Source organism: Ylistrum balloti, unplaced genomic scaffold, assembly GCF_031769215.1.
Source record: "Ylistrum balloti isolate Yb309-2 unplaced genomic scaffold, AGI_CSIRO_Ybal_v1 Utg371456, whole genome shotgun sequence".
In the NCBI taxonomy this organism is placed as follows: domain Eukaryota; kingdom Metazoa; phylum Mollusca; class Bivalvia; order Pectinida; family Pectinidae; genus Ylistrum; species Ylistrum balloti.
The window spans coordinates 142,443-164,094 of NW_026782761.1; the positions used below are offsets into that span (position 1 = coordinate 142,443).

The following is a 21,652-nucleotide window of genomic DNA, read 5'->3' on the forward strand; positions in this document are numbered from 1 at the left end:
GATGTTGATTGATGCTGGCACGAACTGATACGTAAATAGCGATAACGAAAATGTGCGGCTCGCCATGGCGGTTTTTGAGAAGAAAAAAATCTTGAAAGTGACACTAGACGACACTGTAAATCTTTCGTGTGTGATCGAAACTGCAGAGAAGAAAACGGACCACATTGTAAGTTGCCACTTTCTGTTTATCTGTCTATAATAGCTACTTTCTCACGTCGTTGTAATGATTTTAGCAAGACCCGGATACAGACATATTTTTACTATCTTCGCGCGAAGGTAGCATTAAAGTACAATGTACGTGGCATATAATATATGTCACGTCTCAAGAGACCTGTAATATAGACATGGTGTCAGTTTTATGTCAACACTATAAGTTATTATTGTTGTTTTACAATAAGGATGTTTTATATAGTTATATAGATTGCAAAAGATGATTCGGCTGCCAGTTGGACATCATTAATGAATATAATGATGTACACTAACATGTGATGTGGTAGGGACTGTGCCCCCAGACAGAAATTGACCCCCTTCTTTTATGATTTTCCTGTTTTGTTTTAATTTTATACGGAAAGACTTATCTTGTTTTACTCCAACAATGTTACAGTTTTACATGATGAGAAACTTCTGACAAGTGCCTGTCACAGGTGGTTCAATAATGTTTAATAGGAATAACCTAATTTTTGACATGTTATTGACTAAAAATTGCTGAAATCGACCTGCAGCTCTCCTATCCCATAACTTTTGCTGATAAACTATGTACATAACACTGGAGTTGGTTAAGTTGCATAATGTATACCATCTGTTCAAAGAACATGAGCGCTTGTCATTGATTTGTTGAGTTCCACTGGTATTCTTAAACTGAACAATTTGATCACTAATCTGCAAGTAATACAAATAAGACTATTAGATATTGCAAAAAAATGCTATGTACAAGCAGGGACGTATAATACAGATATTATTGTAAAATCTGTATTATACGTCCCTGGTACAAGCTATACCAAAACATTTCATTTAATATCAGTATGTGTTATAAACCATTAGTAATACAATTAGATATAGTCTAAGGTAATGTATGATCGACCAGTTCAGTGGCATACAATAATGTATATGTAGTGTACCATAAGGGGAGATAATCTACCTGCTCAATGCCATACAACATGTAGTATAAGGGAAAATAATCTTTTCGCTTGATGTCATACAATTATTCAAACAGAGTATAAAGGGAGATAAGCTAAACTCTTGCAGAGTTACATAATAATGTATGTATGTGTAAAAAAATGTATATATGAATGGTGTGTACATCTGTATGTACTTGTATATGTATGTTGATGTGCATTTGTAAAAACATGTAAAATACATATGTGTATGTTATTGTTATTATCTGTGAAAAACGTGAAAAATCATAATGATAAAAAAAAATTATAATAATGTGTTCATAATGTATAAGGGGAGATAATCCGCCCGCTCAATGTCATACAATGATTAAAACATTGTTTAAAGGTTTTACCCACTCAGTGTTATACAATTATGTACCTGATATACATATGATAAGGGGAGATAATCCGCCCGCTCAATGTCATACAATGATTAAAACATTGTTTAAAGGTTTTACCCACTCAGTGTTATACAATTATCTACCTGATATACATATGATAAGGGGAGATAATATACCTGCTTAGGTGCAAATAATACATGTATAGATCTCTCTAAGAATAAAATGTTATTATACATAACTTGACCAGTCATTTCTAGATAGAAGACACCAAGATGTAGCCCTGACTTTAGGCCAAACTCTAGATCCTTCTGGTTTTCAACTTTTCACAGCTACATGTGTTTCTATCATAAATCTTGAAATGATATGACTGTCACAAAGAACAGTCTTACATCATATCATACAGGAAATGAAATCACATGTAGTATTTTCATATCACCAAGAGATTACATGGAATATATAGTGTATTGGTTTGTCATATTTGGTCTTGTTTATGAAAGTTTAATTTTAACAGATAAAAACATAATGAAAGGAGTGTTCGGGAAGTAGATATATCCATGATATTTAATTTGACAAAGATTTGCATGGTAGATTTCATCAATAAAGATGTCTACTCCCAGAACACAGAGTCTTATTTTCTTTGTAATTTTTCTTGGCTCTCTGTACATGTGTAAATCATTCTTGTGGTCATGTTTTGCCCTTATTTCCTCAATTTGGAGATGAAGTAAGATTTTGTGTTATTTTCTTGTCTTTTTGAAGGCATATACTCTTCATGTTCAGAGAGGTCCAAAGCCAGAGAATTCATGGACACTTACCAAAAGATATAGTGACTTTGCATCCCTCGATTCACAGCTCAAGATTTCCAATATAGAAATTCCTCTGCCTCCAAAGAAAGTGTTTGGAAATTTCAGTCGTGAGTTTGTAGCAGAGCGACAACAAGGTCTACAGGTACTTTTTTATTTGCTATCATTTCTCTGCTATCATGTGAAGACAACATCTGCTGTACACCTCTTGACATTTCAACACAGTAATTAGATTTGGGGGTGTACATACAAACTTACTGTTATAACTGGAAATATTTACATACACATGAAATGATTGATTGATACACTAATTTACAAATACAACAGTTCATTAAAAATATACAATTCATTTATAACTCAAGTTGACTCCGCAATTAAACATCTAATCTTTGTTATAATTTTGTAATTATACTGATGACAGGAGATTGCTGATGTTTTCCTGTAGTTTTTATGTAACACTGTCTTCACTACACCCCAGCTAATTGTTTGTTGTATCCATTTTACCAGACTTACTTGAATGCAGTGCTTGCTGAACCTTTACTAGCTAGGTCAGTCTTTGTTAAACAATTCCTCGATACCAACAATTATGCTGACAACATTCCAGGTAAGTTTTCAATTTTTCATGGTTTAAAATTTTTACATCTATTATTGTGAGGCACAGTGATTTCACATAAAATTTATAGAAATTTATTATAAGCTTGTAGTAAAAAGCTGAAAAAAAACTTCTAGAAAATAATTTTCTGTAAATATAAAGTTGTCTTTTCATTTTGCATCCAATTATGTTACATCAAACTTTATCTCATTAAATGATGAATATTTTATTGTACTTAAATGTAATGACTGGCACTGGTATACCTGCAGTTCTTGCCCTCCAACATGTGTCGATGGTGTTCCGGTCGGAGAAGCGGTGGGAGGTGGTGGAGACAATACCAGACTTGGGCACAAGGTTACGTAAGACCTACGTATTGGTGAAGCCTGTCGACCAGCCGAAACAGAGACAGCTCTTGTCCTGGGTTAGTTCTGTCTGTACTATCTACTTCATCATTTATTGGTTTGTGAACTCACATTTTGCAAAACATCAATCTGATTAACTCAATTTTTAAAAAATGTTCGATGAACTTAAGTTTTTAGTCTTGCCTTGCTGATCAAAGAAAATCTTATACCTGGTTGATATTTATATATGGTTTCCATGGACTCAGTGTTAAAGTACAATAGATTAAGCAAAATTAAAAGTAAAATTAAATTTTTGTTTTTCAAATTATTCATTAAGATTTACATATTAAACCTGTATGATGGTATCAAACATGTTGAACATAGTTTTCTCTGTGATAAAAGTTATTTCTAGCCTTTAAGTTTATAGCTTAACCTCAAGATATAAAAATGACCACAACAATTAATCATATAAAGAAAATGGTGGTGCAGCTTTAATTTCATTGCCTCAGTTTTAGACAATATCTTCCCTGCACTAATTCAATTGACGATATTTTGGTAAGTTTGGTTTTATTTTTTTTTTTTTTTTTTATTCAACTAGGTTGACTTCGGACCAGACAAGAACATTCCAGATAAAGAGTTGACTGCAATCCTAAAACTGTTTCCTTCAATACAGGTAGATAATTATGTAGATTAACCCTGTGTGATAAGACAGGGAAGAAAGCTACATGTATATCACATGAAATTTAAATAAAAAAGCAGACATTTTATTTGAACACTAGGTAAACAAAGGAATGGAAGTTCTGATAACACAACCAGTGGAAGATTTTAGTGTGACCAGTGTAGAGTGTACTGGCACTATGTACATAGTGTAGGAGATGATTTGAAATCAACCAATTTTTTGGCTGCACTATAATCCTTTGTACACTAAGGTTGAAAATATGTGAAGAGATGGTAAACAGATTATAGACCCAAAAATGCACCATATGGTAACTATGTACTGTAGTCGATTCGGCTACGCTTTTTGACCTTAGTGTACTTAGGATTATAGTGGAGCCGAACATGTTAGTTGATTCTATACCATCTCGTACACTACGTATGTCAGTGCTAGTACACTCCATACTGGTCATTTGTCTGATGAAAGTGACCGTGTTGTCATCGTTTTGTCACATTCAAATCTTCTACTGGTCGAGTTATAAGAACTTCTATTCATTTGACATTACCAACCTGAAGAAAATGTTTCAAAATAATAGTGAAATAATTTTTTAAAAAAATGAATGTTGTTTAATGAAATGTGCAGTTTATTTATTTGATTGTTGCTAATTTTGTAATTGAATTATTTTTGTAAATCCAGCATCCCTACATCCTTCCCTACCCATTTGCTGGATGTAGTGAGAGTGGGGGAATGGTGATCCAGGACTACATCGAGCGTGGGACGATGAGGGATATGTTGTGTAAATGTAAACCAAGGTCTCACTACTTAAAAAAGTACTGTAAACCAAAGAATGTAATGCCTGTAGACTTAAGTGTGGTGAAAATCCTGGGGCGCATGATCCTAGAGAGTTTACAGTTCCTGCATGATAAGGGACTACCTTACGGTGAGTGACAAACACATAAAGGGACCACCTCACCTTATAACTCTTTTTACAGATAAATTTGTATTGTTTCATATTGTAGACTCTATATTGGTCTGTGGCTGTCTTTGTGAGGAATTCTCTCACAGTTGGTCGAATCTAGGCATGTAAACTGATGTAACAGGTAACTTGTTACCCATTGATTGTAGGTCCCATCCTTAATGGTAACTTGTTGTTTAATACAGATCTTCTGTAACTGTTGTTACCTGTTGTTTGATACGGGCCCTCTGTACTTTGTTTTGTGTTACCAGTTGTTTGAAACAGACCCCTTTCACTAATTGTTACCTGTTGTTTGATACAGTCCCCCTTCACTAATTGTTACCTGTTGTTTGATAATGTTGTTTGATACAGACCCCCTTCACTCATTGTTACCTGTTGTTTGATACAGACCCCCTTCACTAATTGTTACCTGTTGTTTGATAATGTTGTTTGATACAGACCCCCTTCATTCATTGTTACCTGTTGTTTGATACAGACCCCCTTCACTAATCGTTGCATGTTGTTTGATACAGACCCCCTTCACTAATTGTTACCTGTTGTTTGATACAGACCCCCTTCACTAATTGTTGCATGTTGTTTGATACAGACCCCCTTCACTAATTGTTACCTGTTGTTTGATACAGACCCCCTTTACTAATTGTTACCTGTTGTTACATATAGACCCCCTTCACTAATTGTTACATGTTGTTTGATACAGACCTCCTTCACTAATTGTTACCTGTTGTTACATATAGACCCCCTTCACTAATTGTTACCTGTTGTTTGATACAGACCCCCTTCACTAATTGTTACCTGTTGTTTGATACAGACCCCCTTCACTAATTGTTACCTGTTGTTTGATACAGACCCCCTTTACTAATTGTTATCCTGTTGTTTGATACAGACCCCCTTCACTAATTGTTACCTGTTGTTTAATACAGACCCCCTTTACTAATTGTTACGTGTTGTTTAATACAGACCTCCTTCACTAATTGTTACCTGTTGTTTAATACCATTCCTTTGTACCTGTTATTACTAGGTCACCTTCATGCTGGTAACCTGCTGTTTAATGGTAAGAAGTGTCAGCTGCTGGAGCTACACAACTCACTGTTGGGTCTGCCATCATATTACAGACCTTTTTTTATACAGTTCAAAAAAATAAAGGTAAGATTTTTATATCTTGGACTTGGTGTTGTATACTTCTTCACTAACAGGTATAGATGCTTAGAATATTTTGTTCTAGATGCACTTTAACAATAATGTTTAGCAGGATGTTTTGTTTTTAGATTTGGATAAGAACAGACATGTGTCTACAGTAAATCATTTATTGGTTTGATGCTCGACAGTAATCAACAAAATATGTTTTCATATTTCTAAGAAATGGTAGCAGTAATGGATGACTACCTGGGTTGTAGATGAAGGTTTAAATGTTCTTACTTTGGATGTTTTGTAGACAACTGAGATTGTGAATGTTTACTGTTTTGTAGACAAGTGTGGATGTTTACTGTTTTGTAGACAACTGAGATTGTGGATGTTTACTGTTTTGTAGACAACTGTGGATGTTTACTGTTTTGTAGACAACTGAGATTGTGGGTGTTTACTGTTTTGTAGACAACTGTGGATGTTTACTGTTTTGTAGACAACTGAGATAGTGGATGTTTACTGTTTTGTAGACAACTGTGGATGTTTACTGTTTTGTAGACAACTGAGATTGTGGATGTTTACTGTTTTGTAGACAACTGTGGATGTTTACTGTTTTGTAGACAACTGAGATTGTGGATGTTTACTGTTTTGTAGACAACTGTGGATGTTTACTGTTTTGTAGACAACTGAGATTGTGGATGTTTACTGTTTTGTAGACAACTGTGGATGTTTACTGTTTTGTAGACAACTGTGGATGTTTACTGTTTTGTAGACAACTGTGGATGTTTACTGTTTTGTAGACAACTGTGGATGTTTACTGTTTTGTAGACAACTGTGGATGTTTACTGTTTTGTAGACAACTGAGATAGTGGATGTTTACTGTTTTGTAGACAACTGTGGATGTTTACTGTTTTGTAGACAACTGAGATTGTGGATGTTTACTGTTTTGTAGACAACTGTGGATGTTTACTGTTTTGTAGACAACTGAGATTGTGGATGTTTACTGTTTTGTAGACAACTGAGATTGTGGATGTTTACTGTTTTGTAGACAAATGTGGATGTTTACTGTTTTGTAGACAATGGAGATTGTGGATGTTTACTGTTTTGTAGACAACTGTGGATGTTTACTGTTTTGTAGACAACTGTTTTGTGATTGTGGATGTTTACTGTTTTGTGAGATTGTGGATGTTTACTGTTTTGTAGACAACTGAGAACTGTGGATGTTTACTGTTTTGTAGACAACTGAGATGTGGATGTTTACTGTTTTGTAGACAACTGAGATTGTGAATGTTTACTGTTTTGTAGACATGTTTACTGTTTTGTAGACAACTGAGATTGTGAATGTTTACTGTTTTGTAGACAACTGAGATTGTGGATGTTTACTGTTTTGTAGACAACTGAGATTGTGGATGTTTACTGTTTTGTAGACAACTGAGATTGTGGATGTTTACTGTTTTGTAGACAACTGTGGTTGTTTACTGTTTTGTAGACAACTGTGATGTTTACTGTTTTGTAGACAACTGTGGATGTTTACTGTTTTGTAGACAACTGTGGATGTTTACTGTTTTGTAGACAACTGTGGATGTTTACTGTTTTGTAGACAACTGTGGATGTTTACTGTTTTGTAGACAACTGAGATTGTGGATGTTTACTGTTTTGTAGACAACAACTGAGATTGTGGATGTTTACTGTGGATGTTTACTGTTTTGTTGTGGATGTTTACTGTTTTGTAGACAACTGTGGATGTTTACTGTTTTGTAGACAACTGATGTTTACTGTTTTGTAGACAACTGGATGTTTACTGTTTTGTAGACAACTGAGATGTGGATGTTTACTGATGTTTACTGTTTTGATGTTTACTGTTTTGTAGACAACTGAGATTGTGGATGTTTACTGTTTTGTAGACATGTTTACTGTGGATGTTTATGTTTTTACTGTTTTGTACTGTTTTGTAGACAACTGAGATTTTGGATGTTTACTGTTTTGTAGACAACTGTGGATGTTTACTGCTTTGTAGACAACTGAGATTGTGGATGTTTACTGTTTTGTAGACAACTGTGGATGTTTACTGTGGATGTTTACTGTTTTGTAGACAACTGTGGATGTTTACTGTTTTGTAGACAACTGAGATTGTGGATGTTTACTGTTTTGTAGACAACTGTGGATGTTTACTGTTTTGTAGACAACAACTGTGATGTTTACTGTTTTGTAGACAACTGAGATTGTGGATGTTTGTGTTTTGAGACAACTGTGATGACTGTTTTGTAGTTTGTGGATGTTTACTGTTTTGTAGACAACTGTGGTTGTTTACTGTTTTGTAGACAACTGTGATGTTTACTGTTTTGTAGACAACTGTGGATGTTTACTGTTTTGTAGACAACTGAGATTGTGAATGTTTACTGTTTTGTAGACAACTGAGATTGTAAATGTTTACTGTTTTGTAGACAACTGTGATGTTTACTGTTTTGTAGACAACTGTGGATGTTTACTGTTTTGTTGTTTACTGTTTTGTAGACAACAACTGTTTTGTAGACAACTGAGATTTTGGATGTTTACTGTTTTTTAGACAACCGTGTATGTTTACTGTTTTGTAGACAACTGAGATTGTGGATGTTTACTGTTTTGTAGACAACTGTGATGTTTACTGTTTTGTAGACAACTGTGGATGTTTACTGTTTTGTAGACAACTGAGATAGTGGATGTTTACTGTTTTGTAGACACTTGAGATAGTGGATGTTTACTGTTTTGTAGACAACTGAGATTGTGGATGTTTACTGTTTTGTAGACAACTGAGATTGTGGATGTTTACTGTTTTGTAGACAACTGAGATAGTGGATGTTTACTGTTTTGTAGACAACTGATATTGTGGATGTTTACTGTTTTGTAGACAACTGAGATTGTGAATGTTTACTGTTTTGTAGACAACTGAGATTGTAAATGTTTACTGTTTTGTAGACAACTGTGGATGTTTACTGTTTTGTAGACAACTGTGATGTTTACTGTTTTGTAGACAACTGTGGATGTTTACTGTTTTGTAGACAACTGAGATTGTGGATGTTTACTGTTTTGTAGACAACTGTGGTTGTTTACTGTTTTGTAGACAACTGTGATGTTTACTGTTTTGTAGACAACTGTGGATGTTTACTGTTTTGTAGACAACAATGTTTACTGTTTTGTAGACAACTGAGATTGTAAATGTTTACTGTTTTGTAGACAACTGTGATGTTTACTGTTTTGTAGACAACTGTGGATGTTTACTGTTTTGTAGACAACTGAGATAGTGGATGTTTACTGTTTTGTAGACAACTGATGTTTACTGTTTTGTTGTGGATGTTTACTGTTTTGTAGACAACTGAGATTGTGGATGTTTACTGTTTTGTAGACAACTGTGGTTGTTAACTGTTTTGTAGACAACTGAGATTGTGGATGTTTACTGTTTTGTAGACAACTGAGATAGTGGATGTTTACTGTTTTGTAGACAACTGAGATAGTGAATGTTTACTGTTTTGTAGACAACTGAGATAGTGGATGTTTACTGTTTTGGACATCTGTTATTTGAGATGTACTTTGGTGAGCAGTTGAAGCAGCCAACATGTGATAGATTTCCCCCAGACTGTCCGCCTCAACTCCGTATGTATTTGTTATGTTTACATTCCCATCCAACTTCTGATGTTTTCTAAATTCCTTATGCATAACTGAGGAATCTTAGACAATTTTATATTCCATAAGTTACAAGTTTCCTCCAGTCTGCCCTGTTTAACTCTGTACATATTAATACTGGTTATCTTAAATCACGTTAAGGTCTGTCTTTTTTATTTTATTTAAAGGATCAGTCTTGGAGTCAATTTTGACAACAGAAGCTTGTAAGAATGGTCTGCCTACAGTGCAAGATTTGTTGTCCCACACGTAAGTACAATATATGACTGACAGCTTCAGCTTTACTGAGGATGTACCCTACATAAGTATTAAACTTTCTATATACTTTTGATCAGTGGATGGGTATTCAATTATTCTGTTAGGTCAAAGGTTAAGGATTTTAAGTTTAAGATTATGATATTTCAAACCATTTAGTATTAGTGATGTGTCACTCCCAGTAACATTATGTGTTTAATTTCAGACTTATTAATAATGTCACACTCTCTGTAACATTATGTAATTTTAGACAATTTAGTGATGTCACACTCCCTGTAATATTTTGTGTACAATTTCAGACTATTTAGTGATGTCACACTCCCTGCAACAGACAAACCCATCCTTAAGATCCCCAGCAAATTGAAGGAGGCTATCCGCCAGGCTAAGGAGGAAATGGAAGGTCGCCTTCAGGAAGAACAGAAAGTTGTAAGTATTTAAGAGGAAGAATTGTCAATCAGGTGAAAAAATGTTGATTTAAATGTGTCAGAAATGTAACACCATAAAAGGACAAGAAGACAAATAGAGAGTATAAAAAGACAGAAAATAGTGTGACTGAATAGAGCAGAAATTCTTAAGAAGAAAAGCACAAGAAAATCTATTGGGTGTACGAAGCATTATATAACCAGAAAATAAAGAGAAATTAAATGAAATGGAAAATTGTCAGTTCAAAAGGAACAGGAAATCGCAAAGAGTAGGAGACACGCCAGTATAGGAGGCACATCAGTATTGAGTATTAAGGAGGCACGTCAGTATTGAGTATTAAGGAGGCACATCAGTATTGAGTATGAAGGAGGCACATCAGTATTGAGTATTAAGGAGGCACATCAGTATTGAGTATGAAGGAGGCACATCAGTATTGAGTATTAAGAAGGCACATCAGTATTGAGTATTAAGGAGGCACGTCAGTATTGAGTATGAAGGAAGCACATCAGTATTGAGTATTAAGGAGGCACATCAGTATTGAGTATGAAGGAGGCACATCAGTATTGAGTATTAAGAAGGCACATCAGTATTGAGTATTAAGGAGGCACGTCAGTATTGAGTATGAAGGAAGCACATCAGTATTGAGTATTAAGGAGGCACATCAGTAGTGAGTATTAAGGAGGCACATCAGTATTGAGTATAAAGGAGGCACATCAGTATTGAGTATTAAGGAGGCACATCAGTATTGAGTATGAAGGAGGCACATCAGTATTGAGTATGAAGGAGGCACGTCAGTATTGAGTATGAAAGGATCAAAACTAAACAGGGTGCATATAGAAACAAATAAATAGTATATATTTTGTCATCTACAAGGTACATTAATGAAAATACTTTTCCTGGCACCATTTTGTCTTTATTGGCCTCTAGTCTAAAGTCATTGATGTTTACCTGTTATGTTCTGTACATACTACATTCATGTACTTGTATTTACTATGGAACAGTTTCACAAAATCAAGAGGATTTCTAAAGCCAAGGAATTCCACATGTCTGAGGAAGAAAAAAAGAAAAGAAGAAAGTCCAAGAAGGTATCAACATTTTATTTTAAATAGAGTTAAAAGACAAAAAATAGACAGAATGGCCTGGTGTGTCACTAAACTGAGTCTGAAGTACTGAAACAGGCTCCTTTTATTTTTCAGAGTTTTGCCTTTTTGCCAAAAGTTTGTAGTGAAAAGGATATTATTTATGTAATTTTGCTGTGTCCTTATGGCAGCTCTGAAGTAGATTTATTGTATTGTCAAGGTATCCATTTTTTTTATGCACCCCGAAAGGAGAGCATGTTGTCACTGCTTTGTCTCCCCTTCCATCATAACACAAAAACTATAAAAGGTATCAACACCATATACATATATCACAACAAAGAAAAGTGCAGTGCACCAGGACCATCACTCTTTTTGCTTGATTTAGGAGTTATTGCCCTTTGTTATTTCTCATATTTAAATTTTGTCTGGAGCATTACACTATCCTATAAGAGGTATCATCATCAAATTTCTTTGTTAGATAGATCTCAGCGAGAAGGAGGGCAGTGTACAAGAATCATAAGTCCCTTATTGTACTTTCTTATTTTTCATACTTAAATTTTGTCCCATTCGGGGCCGTCTCTGATGGCCCTTGTTTTATTGTCAGCATAAATTCCCTTTATATATGTAAACACATTCAGCACTGATGAAAATTACTTTGCATAATATGTTACTGACAGCTGATGCCTGTACAATTGTGCTTTTTCTTATCCTGGTTTAATTTTCAATGCCCAACATTTCTGTCAGAGCTCTAGTAATTTTTGTACATTTACCACAACAGCTCTAAACATCAAACCAACTGGTCGGAGGTCATTAAAATCATATAAAAGATATTATCATAAATGTATTATAGTATAAAGGTCATGATGCAGTGTGATATAATTGATCTGTGGGTGTTACAGAAAGCATCAGAGAATGGAGTACCAGACCAAGCCACTGCCAGCTCATCAGACTCCACTGTATCATCCAGTAGCTCGTCAACAAAGACGGCGCCAGCATCTGTACCAGGTAAGGAGGATTTTGGTTGTGACAAATAGCCATATATGGATGGTGTTTGGGATTGGAGGCTGTGATTAATGCTATTTCCACACTAATACATATTTTTGATTGTGAGAGAGTTCTAACTGTTGATCTTATAGTTTTATGGAGTTATTTTCTTGTGATTTATTCATTTTCATCACAGGATCATTCATCTGTATCCCTATCAACGCTGTATTCTTAATCAAGGTTTAATCAAATGTGTCCATAGCTACATCTATAACTATAGCCAAGATTTAGTCAATTTATCTGTTATAGTTGCTCTTAATAGATGTTCAGTCAACCATTTCTATCCTCATAGCTGCTCTAAACTGTTGTTCAGTCAACCATATCTAAAGCAGTTGTTTAGGCGAATGTTACTACAGGTCCAGTCAACTGTATCTATATTATAGCTGTTCTTGGTTGATGTTTAATCAACGGTATAGATAACTATCCTGATAAATGATATCATTCATGGTTCAGTCAACCGTATCTACATTATAATTACTCTTGATAGATGTTCAGTCAACCATATCTCTTAGCTATCTACATACAAAATGTAGCTATTCTCATTTAAGGTTCAGTCAACTGAATCTATATGAAAGCTAATCAAAAATGATGTTCTGTCAACCATATCTCTTAGCTCTCCACATACAAGTTGTAGCTATTCTCATTCAAGGTTCATAGAGGTCTATCTACATTTTAGCTATTCTAAACCACTGTGCAGTCAACCATATCTCTTAGCTCTCCACATACAAGTTGTAGCTATTCTCATTCAAGGTTCATAGAAGTCTATCTACATTTTAGCTATTCTAAACCACTGTGCAGTCAACCATATCTCTTAGCTCTCCTCATACAAAATGTTGTTTTCTCACTCAAGGTTCAGTGAAGTCTATCTACATTATAGCTATTCTAAAACAATGTTCAGTCAACCATATCTATAGCTCTTTTCATTTAGTATTCAATCAGCCGTATCTATAGTTATACACAATCATTTGTCTCTGAAACTTTCCTTGTCTGATGTCCAGTCAACTGTTAACATCTGTATTAATTTGATGTTAATTCTACTCTGTTTTTTAGTATATCTTTACTATGAACTCTTTTAGCAAATTATTTTATTAAAGATTTCACTCTGTGTAGTAGTTAGATTTAATGTGTGTAAGGCTTATCTAATCAGATTTTGTAAGTAACTATTTACTTATCTTCTTGTGGTTGAATTCAGGATTTCATTTTTTTTTTCAAATTCAATGAGGCAATCTTTTTGTAAGAGACAATTTACGGAATGCTCTCTTTCCTTAATTCTTAATTTCTTTTTTATATTATTGGGGTTTAGTACTGTAATTAAAGTTTAATGTTTTATCTATAGCAATATTGTATAGACATTTGAAACAGTTATTTTAGATGTTGTCCTAGTGTCTATACAATTACAAAAGGAAAGAGAGAGGGGCACACCAGATATTTGCCTGAAGGCCAATAATATATTTCTTATCTACATATTCAGCATTTGTTGGAGGTCTATAGGGTAGGAGGATTTTACAGGGTAAGGGACATTTCATAGGGTAACAGAGGTCTATAGGGTTAGGGGGATCTTATAAGCAAAGGAGCTCTATAGTGTAACAGGGATATCGTAGGGTAAGTGGAATCTGTAGGGTAAGAGGGATTTCCTGGCTAAAGATGATCTGTTAGGGTAAGGGTCTGCCTATGAAATAAAGGAAATATTTAAGGGTAAGGAGGATCTTGTAAGATAACAGGGATCCTGTATGGTTAGGGGGATCCTGTAGGATAAGGGGGGTTCTTTAGGGTAAGAGGGGTCCTTTAGGATAAGGGAGACCTCTGCGATGAGAATGGTGTTGTACTGGTAGGAAGGAACTCTTGTTTAAATGACAGGAGAGTATACATTTGATTATCATATCTCTTTCTCCAAACTAACAGGGTATAGAGAACAGTGATAAGAGGAATCAGGGGTGAGAATGATGTCAGTGTGTAGTAATTAGGCTGTTAAATGTATATTTCAGAAGAGACAGACCAGCAGATTCACACTAGCTAGGTACTGTGTGTCTCTACTTACTTGTGCCTGCTAAAATATAACTGCATGATTAACTGGTGTTGGTCTAGCTTTTTCTGCCTAACTGAAACATGTAGTGGAATAACTAATATTATAACACATTTTCTATGTATTGTGTACTGTTTCATTAAAGTGGGGACAGTTTGTGTGTTATTTAAATGTCTACACTGGAACTGGGTCTCTCGTGACCAATATTTTCTTCTCCACTGGAAAGAAAACAAGTTGGTATTACATTGGAGAGAATGATGGTAATTATATTTAGGCTAGTGTTAGAACTGAGAGCTGATGTCTGTAATTAGTCGTTTTCAGCAAATAGTTTTAGCATTGTGTATAATTAGGCTATTTAAAGTCTGTACATGATCTACAAGGGAGATAGCTATAGTTATCGCTATTTCATGAGAAGCACTGGAAGGATGTTTTCAACCTTCATACGTAGGTTCCCCTTTGTCCCTAGTAGTACCAATCCAATTCTGAGGCTGATCAGGAAAACAAAATGGCCAAGAAGTGGCCATCTTAGATTTTGACGGTTGAAGTTTGTTATGTAATGGAGGGATATTTCTCAAACTTGATGTATATTCGTATGTTCTCATCGGTTTGTAGTTTTGCTCATTTAATTTGTATTCTGATTCGGTAAATGAAGGGCAAACAGAAGATCTTTCAAATTTTATATAATTATGAGCCCAAAAAAAAGGAACGAAGGAAAATGATCGACCTTTTAAAGCACAAATGAAGATCAATGATGAGTGCCACGAACCTGGTACTATCACTGGTTAACTTTTAATAACTAAAAAAGTATTGAACTAACAGACTATATGACTTACATGTAGAGTTAACAGTCAAAGTTAACACAGGCAGATTGTATGTGATCTGGTTAGCAGTTAACAGGTTGTGATCTAGTTAATTTATTATTAATATATTTGTGATCTAGTTAAATATTATATTTAACAGGTTGTTGTCTAGTTAATTTATGTTAAATATCTTTGTGGTCTAGTTAACAGTTATAATTAACTTTTTAACTAGTTAACAAGGTTATAATTAGCATTGTTTGATCTAGCCAAGTTATACAGGTAATGAAATATCTAGTTAATACTTACCCCAGTATGATTAATATTTCTGTGTTCTAGTTAATTTATGGTTAATGCCTTTGTGATCTTGTATTATAATTAACTTTTTTAACTAGTTAACAGTGTTATAGTTAACATGTGTTGATCTAGCAAAGTTATATTTGTAGTGTGACATCTAGTTAACACTTACCCCAGTATGATTAATATCTCTATGTTCTAGTTAACTGTTATAATTGTTAGGTTGTGATTTAATTAAGTAATGATTAATATCTTTGTATGCTAGTTACCAGTTAAATTTTTTACAGTTATGACTTAAAAGCTTTGCTTTATTTAATATTTATAATCCTCTGGCAATGACCCTCTTATCATTTACAATTTACAGATGGCTAGCTAGTAAGGAAGTGTTAGTCATTAACAGGTTGGCATCTAAGATTAAACAGGTTATGAGGAAGTTCTCATTCAGGAATTATGATGCATTGCTTATGAAAAAACTCATTTAGCTGTGAAGAAACTGTAAACCTCCAGCATAAGTAGAAGATTCAATTGGGGATTTATTTCCATTGATTTCATGGGTAATCTTAATCCATGAATTCATAGGTCTACCAACTTTTAAAATAAAACTAAATAGATTAATTAAGCTTAACTTATCCGCAAAATCAAGTGTCCGCCATGAATATTGAGTCCCGTAAAAATTTATGATTTTACAGAATGCTGTGATGTTTCTCATGGAAGAAAATATTCTGATTTTCATAAATGGAGATAATAGATAAACTAAACTAATTGGGTTTAAAAATAACCCAACAGAAACTTCTGAAAATAGAAAACGAATACATTTGTATTTATATGTTAGAAGAAATCTTTATCATTTTTAATTTTGTGATATATATATAGATATGAAAATATGCTCTTGCATGCTTTTTTGAATCTCTCTTCATGTTGTAATTTGTATATACCTCTGGTGCTGGTTGCTTATTACACAGGTCTGGTGGTTTGTGCATGTGAAGTTGGCATACATGTATATATCAATACTAGATTCTATTTGGTTTAAAACTATATAATTTAAAAAATACTTGGTGAACATGTGTGTTTACATCAATTTTGGTAATCTGAACCAACTATTTGTGATATTTCAATATCAGCTGTTGCATGACAATTGAATGTTTATTTTGATTGTTGTTAGTGAATTAAATTAAATTAAATTTTAGTGAAATAAACTTGGTGTATCTATATTTTGATATAGTAATTTTGAGTTAGATAAGGTAGAAATAATAATCATGATTTTATCAGAACAGAGGTTTGTAAGATCTTATATAGGCTGGGCAAAATGTCACATTATCTCATAGATGTTGATCTGCATACTTTACTATGCATGATCAAGGGTATTTACCGTGTTTATCAGGCAGTACACACGTGTCTGGTAATAAGCCCATCCAGGTACAATACAATTAAGTACTAAAGGGTAGAGGAGAGAGCATATAAATAAATGTACACATATGTTTATTTATTTTCATGATGGTGGAAAAAAGAGTTGTCATATCTTATTGTCATATTTATCATATGGCATTAAATCTGAAAATAATTTAAGAATAAAAACTTCATAAAAAATGATATTTTTTTAATGAAAATATATAAATATCAAATTAATCAGCAATGGAGAAATTGTATCAGTCATTTTTAAACCCCTGTTAAAATACAATAGCTTGCATTACTCCATATACTTTCATATCTTATAGTTTATTCAGTATGTTGTTGTATTTAAGCATTTTCCTTCATGATCATAAAGACAGGTATTGAACATACCTTATTAACCTATGGAAGAAAATCTGTATTTTTCCATTCTTGATGAAATCAGTTGACAATATTCATTGGTTCTTCTTGATCGACAAATAGATTTATATCTCAATATTGCTTTTTATATTTTCACAAGTTTGAATCACAAAAGTGTCTGTGAATAAAGTAAGTACTGTGAAAATGTCACATTGATTGTGTTAAAATGTCTGTATATTTCACTGGTAAAATTTTATATCACAAATATGTCCGATGTTAATGATATTGATCTAATATTGTTTCATTTGTTATATCTTGCAGCACCTCCACCCCCACCTCCATCTAATCCTCCCTCTGCTGGGGCTCCGGCCCCACCTCCCCCTCCACCTCCTCCAGCTGCTGGTGCCCCTGCACCCCCACCCCCACCTCCAACTGCCCCCTCTGGAAAAACACAACCGTCTGCGACTGGACAGAGAGGGGCTCTCCTTAGCTCTATCAACGGCTTCAATAAGGGAGGGCTGAAGAAGTGTGTCACCGTCGACAAGAGTGGTCCAAAGCTTTGACATCTTACAGTGCTAAAGGTTACTATATATGTTGTAAACTCTTTATCAATTGTTTGACTTGGTGAATATTTTTTCATCACAGGGGTCTGAATTGTTTCATCATATTTATATTGATTTTAGAAAAGTGCTTAATTCTTACCTCAGTAATGAGATATCTGACATCATTCTGTCAGCATTTGATTTCAAAAGATTTCTAAACCAGCTGACTACACTGGTGAGATTTAAGGGAAATCAGCAATGTATAAGAAGGTGAAGGGAATATCAACAGTGTATTAGTAGGTCAAGAGGAATTCAGCTGGGTTTAAGTAGGTCAAGGGAAATCAGCTGTGTGTAAGTAGGTCAAGGGGAAATCAGCATTTTATAAGTAGGTCAAAGAAAATCAGCAGTGTATAACTAGGTCAAGAGGAAATCAGCAGTGTATAAGTAGGCCAAGGGAAATCAGCTGTGTATAAGTAGGTCAAGGGGAAATCAGCAGTTTATAAGTAGGACAAGGGAAATCAGCAGTGTATAAGAAGGTCAGGAATGTACGAGACAGTGCATGATTATTGTCTATAGAAACAACATATTTGATGTTACAATATAGACCCCTGTGTGTTTGATTATTTGTGGATCAGAGTATGTCTGATATTATCCGTTCAATTTCTCATTTATTAATAGATATATAATGATAGGAATGAATGATGATGATGATTACTGTAGCCTGTAGTTGATTTATGGCAGAAAGTGAACTTCCTATGATAATCAACACTTTTATCAGTAATACTATGTGTAGGATATAGGACATGAGACATATATTATTAAAGGTATTTTACATGAGTTCTTGTATGATCCGAAACATAGTGTGGGAGTGATAGTAAATATATACAGGTATTACTCACTTACCAAAACCAATATTACAGTCATATATTTCTTTGTTTTTTATTCATTACATTCAAAATAATAATGATGTAATAATATATATATATATATTAAAATTTTAAACTCAATTTGAAATTGAGATTTCTATATATATTTTTCCAAGCAAGCATTTGCTGAAATATACTGTATTTTGTCTACCTCAGAGGAAATGAAACATTAATAAAAGTGTGATAAATTATAACTCAAACACAACTTAGGATACAAGTATCATACTGGTTGTTTTTTATTATATTCATAGGAATTATGTAAATAAACAAAAAAAAAATAAATACTCTTTACTCTCTCAATTATAATGACACTTTATACCTAAGATAAATGTGTGCATGTGATTTATACCAATTTCCTAATTCTTTATTTAAGTGATAATTTTCTTTTAAATCTAGATATAAAAATTTGTCATCCAATCCAAAGCCATCCATCCCTTCGGTGACTATAATTCTAGTTATCTTTAATCATACTTATTCAGTGGTTTAATAATAAAAAGAAGAGAAATTTATGTTAAGGGTATCAGAGCTGATGTTATTATCTCCCCTTAACAGTACCCATTTGTTGCTTGTAGTATTCTTGATCTTTTGACTTTCTCCTTAAAAATATGTTACAATTGTAAGAGGATGTAGATGGATTGCAATTTAATGGGATAAATATGGTCTACAAAATAGTGGGGAATGTATAGAGGGCATTATAATGGAATATATATAGTTGACAAAATAGTGGGGAATGTGTAGAGGGCATTATAATGGTATATATATGGTCGACAAAATAGTGGGAAATGTATAGAGGGCAATATAATGGAATATATATGGTCGACAAAATAGTGGGGAATGAATAGAGGGCAATATAAGAGGGTTTTAAGCAGTTTTCATCATAATGAGGTATGAAAAGTTTTCAATATAGAGGGATATAGATAATTTGCAATATAGTGCGATGTTATATAGTTAGTAATGTTTGGATGAGTTTTGTTAGGGTGAATGGATGTGGATAGGTGGCAGTTTAGTGAAATATAGATCTAAACAGTATGATGGGGGAATTTGTTTGCTGTATCATGGGGCAGTGGTGCAGTACAGGAGGCAGTGTAGTAGATGAGAATGATTGGTAATACCATGGGATGTGGATGGATGTACATCGTATATTAGAAAGAAAACCTGAGATTTCATTTTATTAATACTCCATACTTTATCTAAAACTTTTTTGTGATGTGTCTCTCTGTAACTAGTTATTTGAAAAGGTTATCTCCCTTCGTCCAAGCATTAGCTGTATGCCAAGAGTTTTTCAAAACATTTTTTCAATAGTTGTGATATCAAATTGATGAATTGATTCTTAATCTGCTAATAGAAACCTAATTTTCTGTATAATTCTCCTTGTAATATAGATAAGAATACAATACACCAAATATTTCATAAAGCTGTGATTCATCATCTGTTATATAATAAACACATGCCATGGATAAATTGAATTAAATTTCTCTAATTATTAATGTATACTTGTCTAAACTCGTTGAATGCAATACTTAAAAAAAACAAATCTGTTATATCAACTTTGACGTGTTAAGATTTTATTTCACTAACGCATTACAGTGTATTCCCATATTTTTTGTAATTATATGTTCACATCAACGTTTATGTCTCACTAGCATATGATGTGCATTTTTAAGTGTTATAACTTTTATGTCACGCATACATGATAGTTACAAATCAGTTGTCAATTACAATAAAAGAGTTATACTGTACAGGATGATACATGAATGAAGATTGAAGAAGAGTGAAAAGTACATTTCATATATTTCTTTTCAAAATTATAAAATGAAAAATATAACCAAGAACTAGTTGTAGTGTTGTAATAATAGATATATGTAGTCCATTTTATTTTGGGAAAGGATCTTCATCAGTTTTAAGGGTTAATTTTTTTTACCTACATTGATGGACAATATGGACCACTCTCATTTAACTTTTTGATCGATAAATTGATTGATAAATCTATATGAACGTATCATCTGAGCTGCATCCTTGATACTAAAGGGGTTACAATCACTACATCCTTGATACTCCAGGGGTTACGATCACTTCATCCTTGATACTCCAGGGGTTACGATCACTACATCCTTGATACTCCAGGGTTTACGATCACTTCATCCTTGATACTCCAGGGGTTACGATCACTACATCCTTGATACTCCAGGGGTTACAATCACTACATCCTCGATACTCCAGGGGTTATGATCACTTCATCCTCGATACTCCAGGGATGACGATCACTACATCCTTGATACTCCAGGGGTTACAATCACTACATCCTTGATACTCCAGGGGTTACAATCACTACATCCTTGATACTCCAGGGGTCACAATCACTACATCCATGATACTCCAGGGGTTACGATCACTTCATCCTTGATACTCCAGGGGTTACGATCACTACATCCTTGATACTCCAGGGGTTACGATCACTACATCCTTGATACTCCAGGGGTTACGATCACTTCATCCTTGATACTCCGGGGGTTACGATCACTACATCCTTGATACTCCAGGGGTTACGATCACTTCATCCTCGATACTCCAGGGGTTATGATCACTTCATCCTCGATACTCCAGGGATTACGATCACTACATCCTTGATACTCCAGGGGTTACAATCACTACATCCTTGATACTCCAGGGGTTACGATCACTACATCCTTGATACTCCAAGGGTTACGATCACTACATCCTTGATACTCCAGGGGTTACAATCACTACATCCTTGATACTCCAGGGATTACGATCACTACATCCTTGATACTCCAGGGGTTACAATCACTACATCCTTGATACTCCAGGGGTTACAATCACTACATCCTTGATACTCCAGGGGTTACAATCACTACATC

The 21,652-nt window shown here is 34.1% G+C and overlaps 1 protein-coding gene across 2 annotated transcripts; it reads left to right on the plus strand.

Moving 5' to 3' along the window:
* The first annotated feature begins 14 nt into the window (after nt 1-14).
* Nucleotides 15-18,762, plus strand: LOC132562585 (PX domain-containing protein kinase-like protein). 2 transcript variants are annotated; one of them, XM_060227337.1, is made up of 14 exons: nt 15-166; nt 2,252-2,440; nt 2,803-2,899; nt 3,157-3,308; nt 3,827-3,901; nt 4,580-4,823; nt 5,878-6,002; nt 9,494-9,611; nt 9,809-9,887; nt 10,193-10,319; nt 11,318-11,401; nt 12,295-12,400; nt 14,425-14,456; nt 17,627-17,705. In XM_060227337.1, exons 1-13 carry the CDS (start codon nt 65-67, stop codon nt 14,454-14,456), a joined length of 1,530 nt encoding a protein of 509 aa, XP_060083320.1. In that variant the 5' UTR covers nt 15-64; the 3' UTR covers nt 17,627-17,705. The 2 variants fall into 2 exon arrangements, with proteins under 2 accessions (XP_060083320.1, XP_060083319.1); XM_060227336.1 differs by lacking the exon at nt 14,425-14,456 and having other exon boundaries at nt 17,627-18,762.
* The last annotated feature ends 2,890 nt before the right edge of the window (nt 18,763-21,652 follow it).

Excerpts from the sequence above, each read along its gene's own strand:
- LOC132562585 (XM_060227336.1), top strand. The coding sequence starts at position 65 with ATGGCGGTTTTTGAGAAGAAAAAAATCTTGAAAGTGACACTAGACGAC. Across the intron at positions 167-2,251 it reads AGAAGAAAACGGACCACATT|GCATATACTCTTCATGTTCA; the intron begins GTAAGTTGCCAC and ends GTCTTTTTGAAG. Across the intron at positions 12,401-17,626 it reads GGCGCCAGCATCTGTACCAG|CACCTCCACCCCCACCTCCA; the intron begins GTAAGGAGGATT and ends TATATCTTGCAG.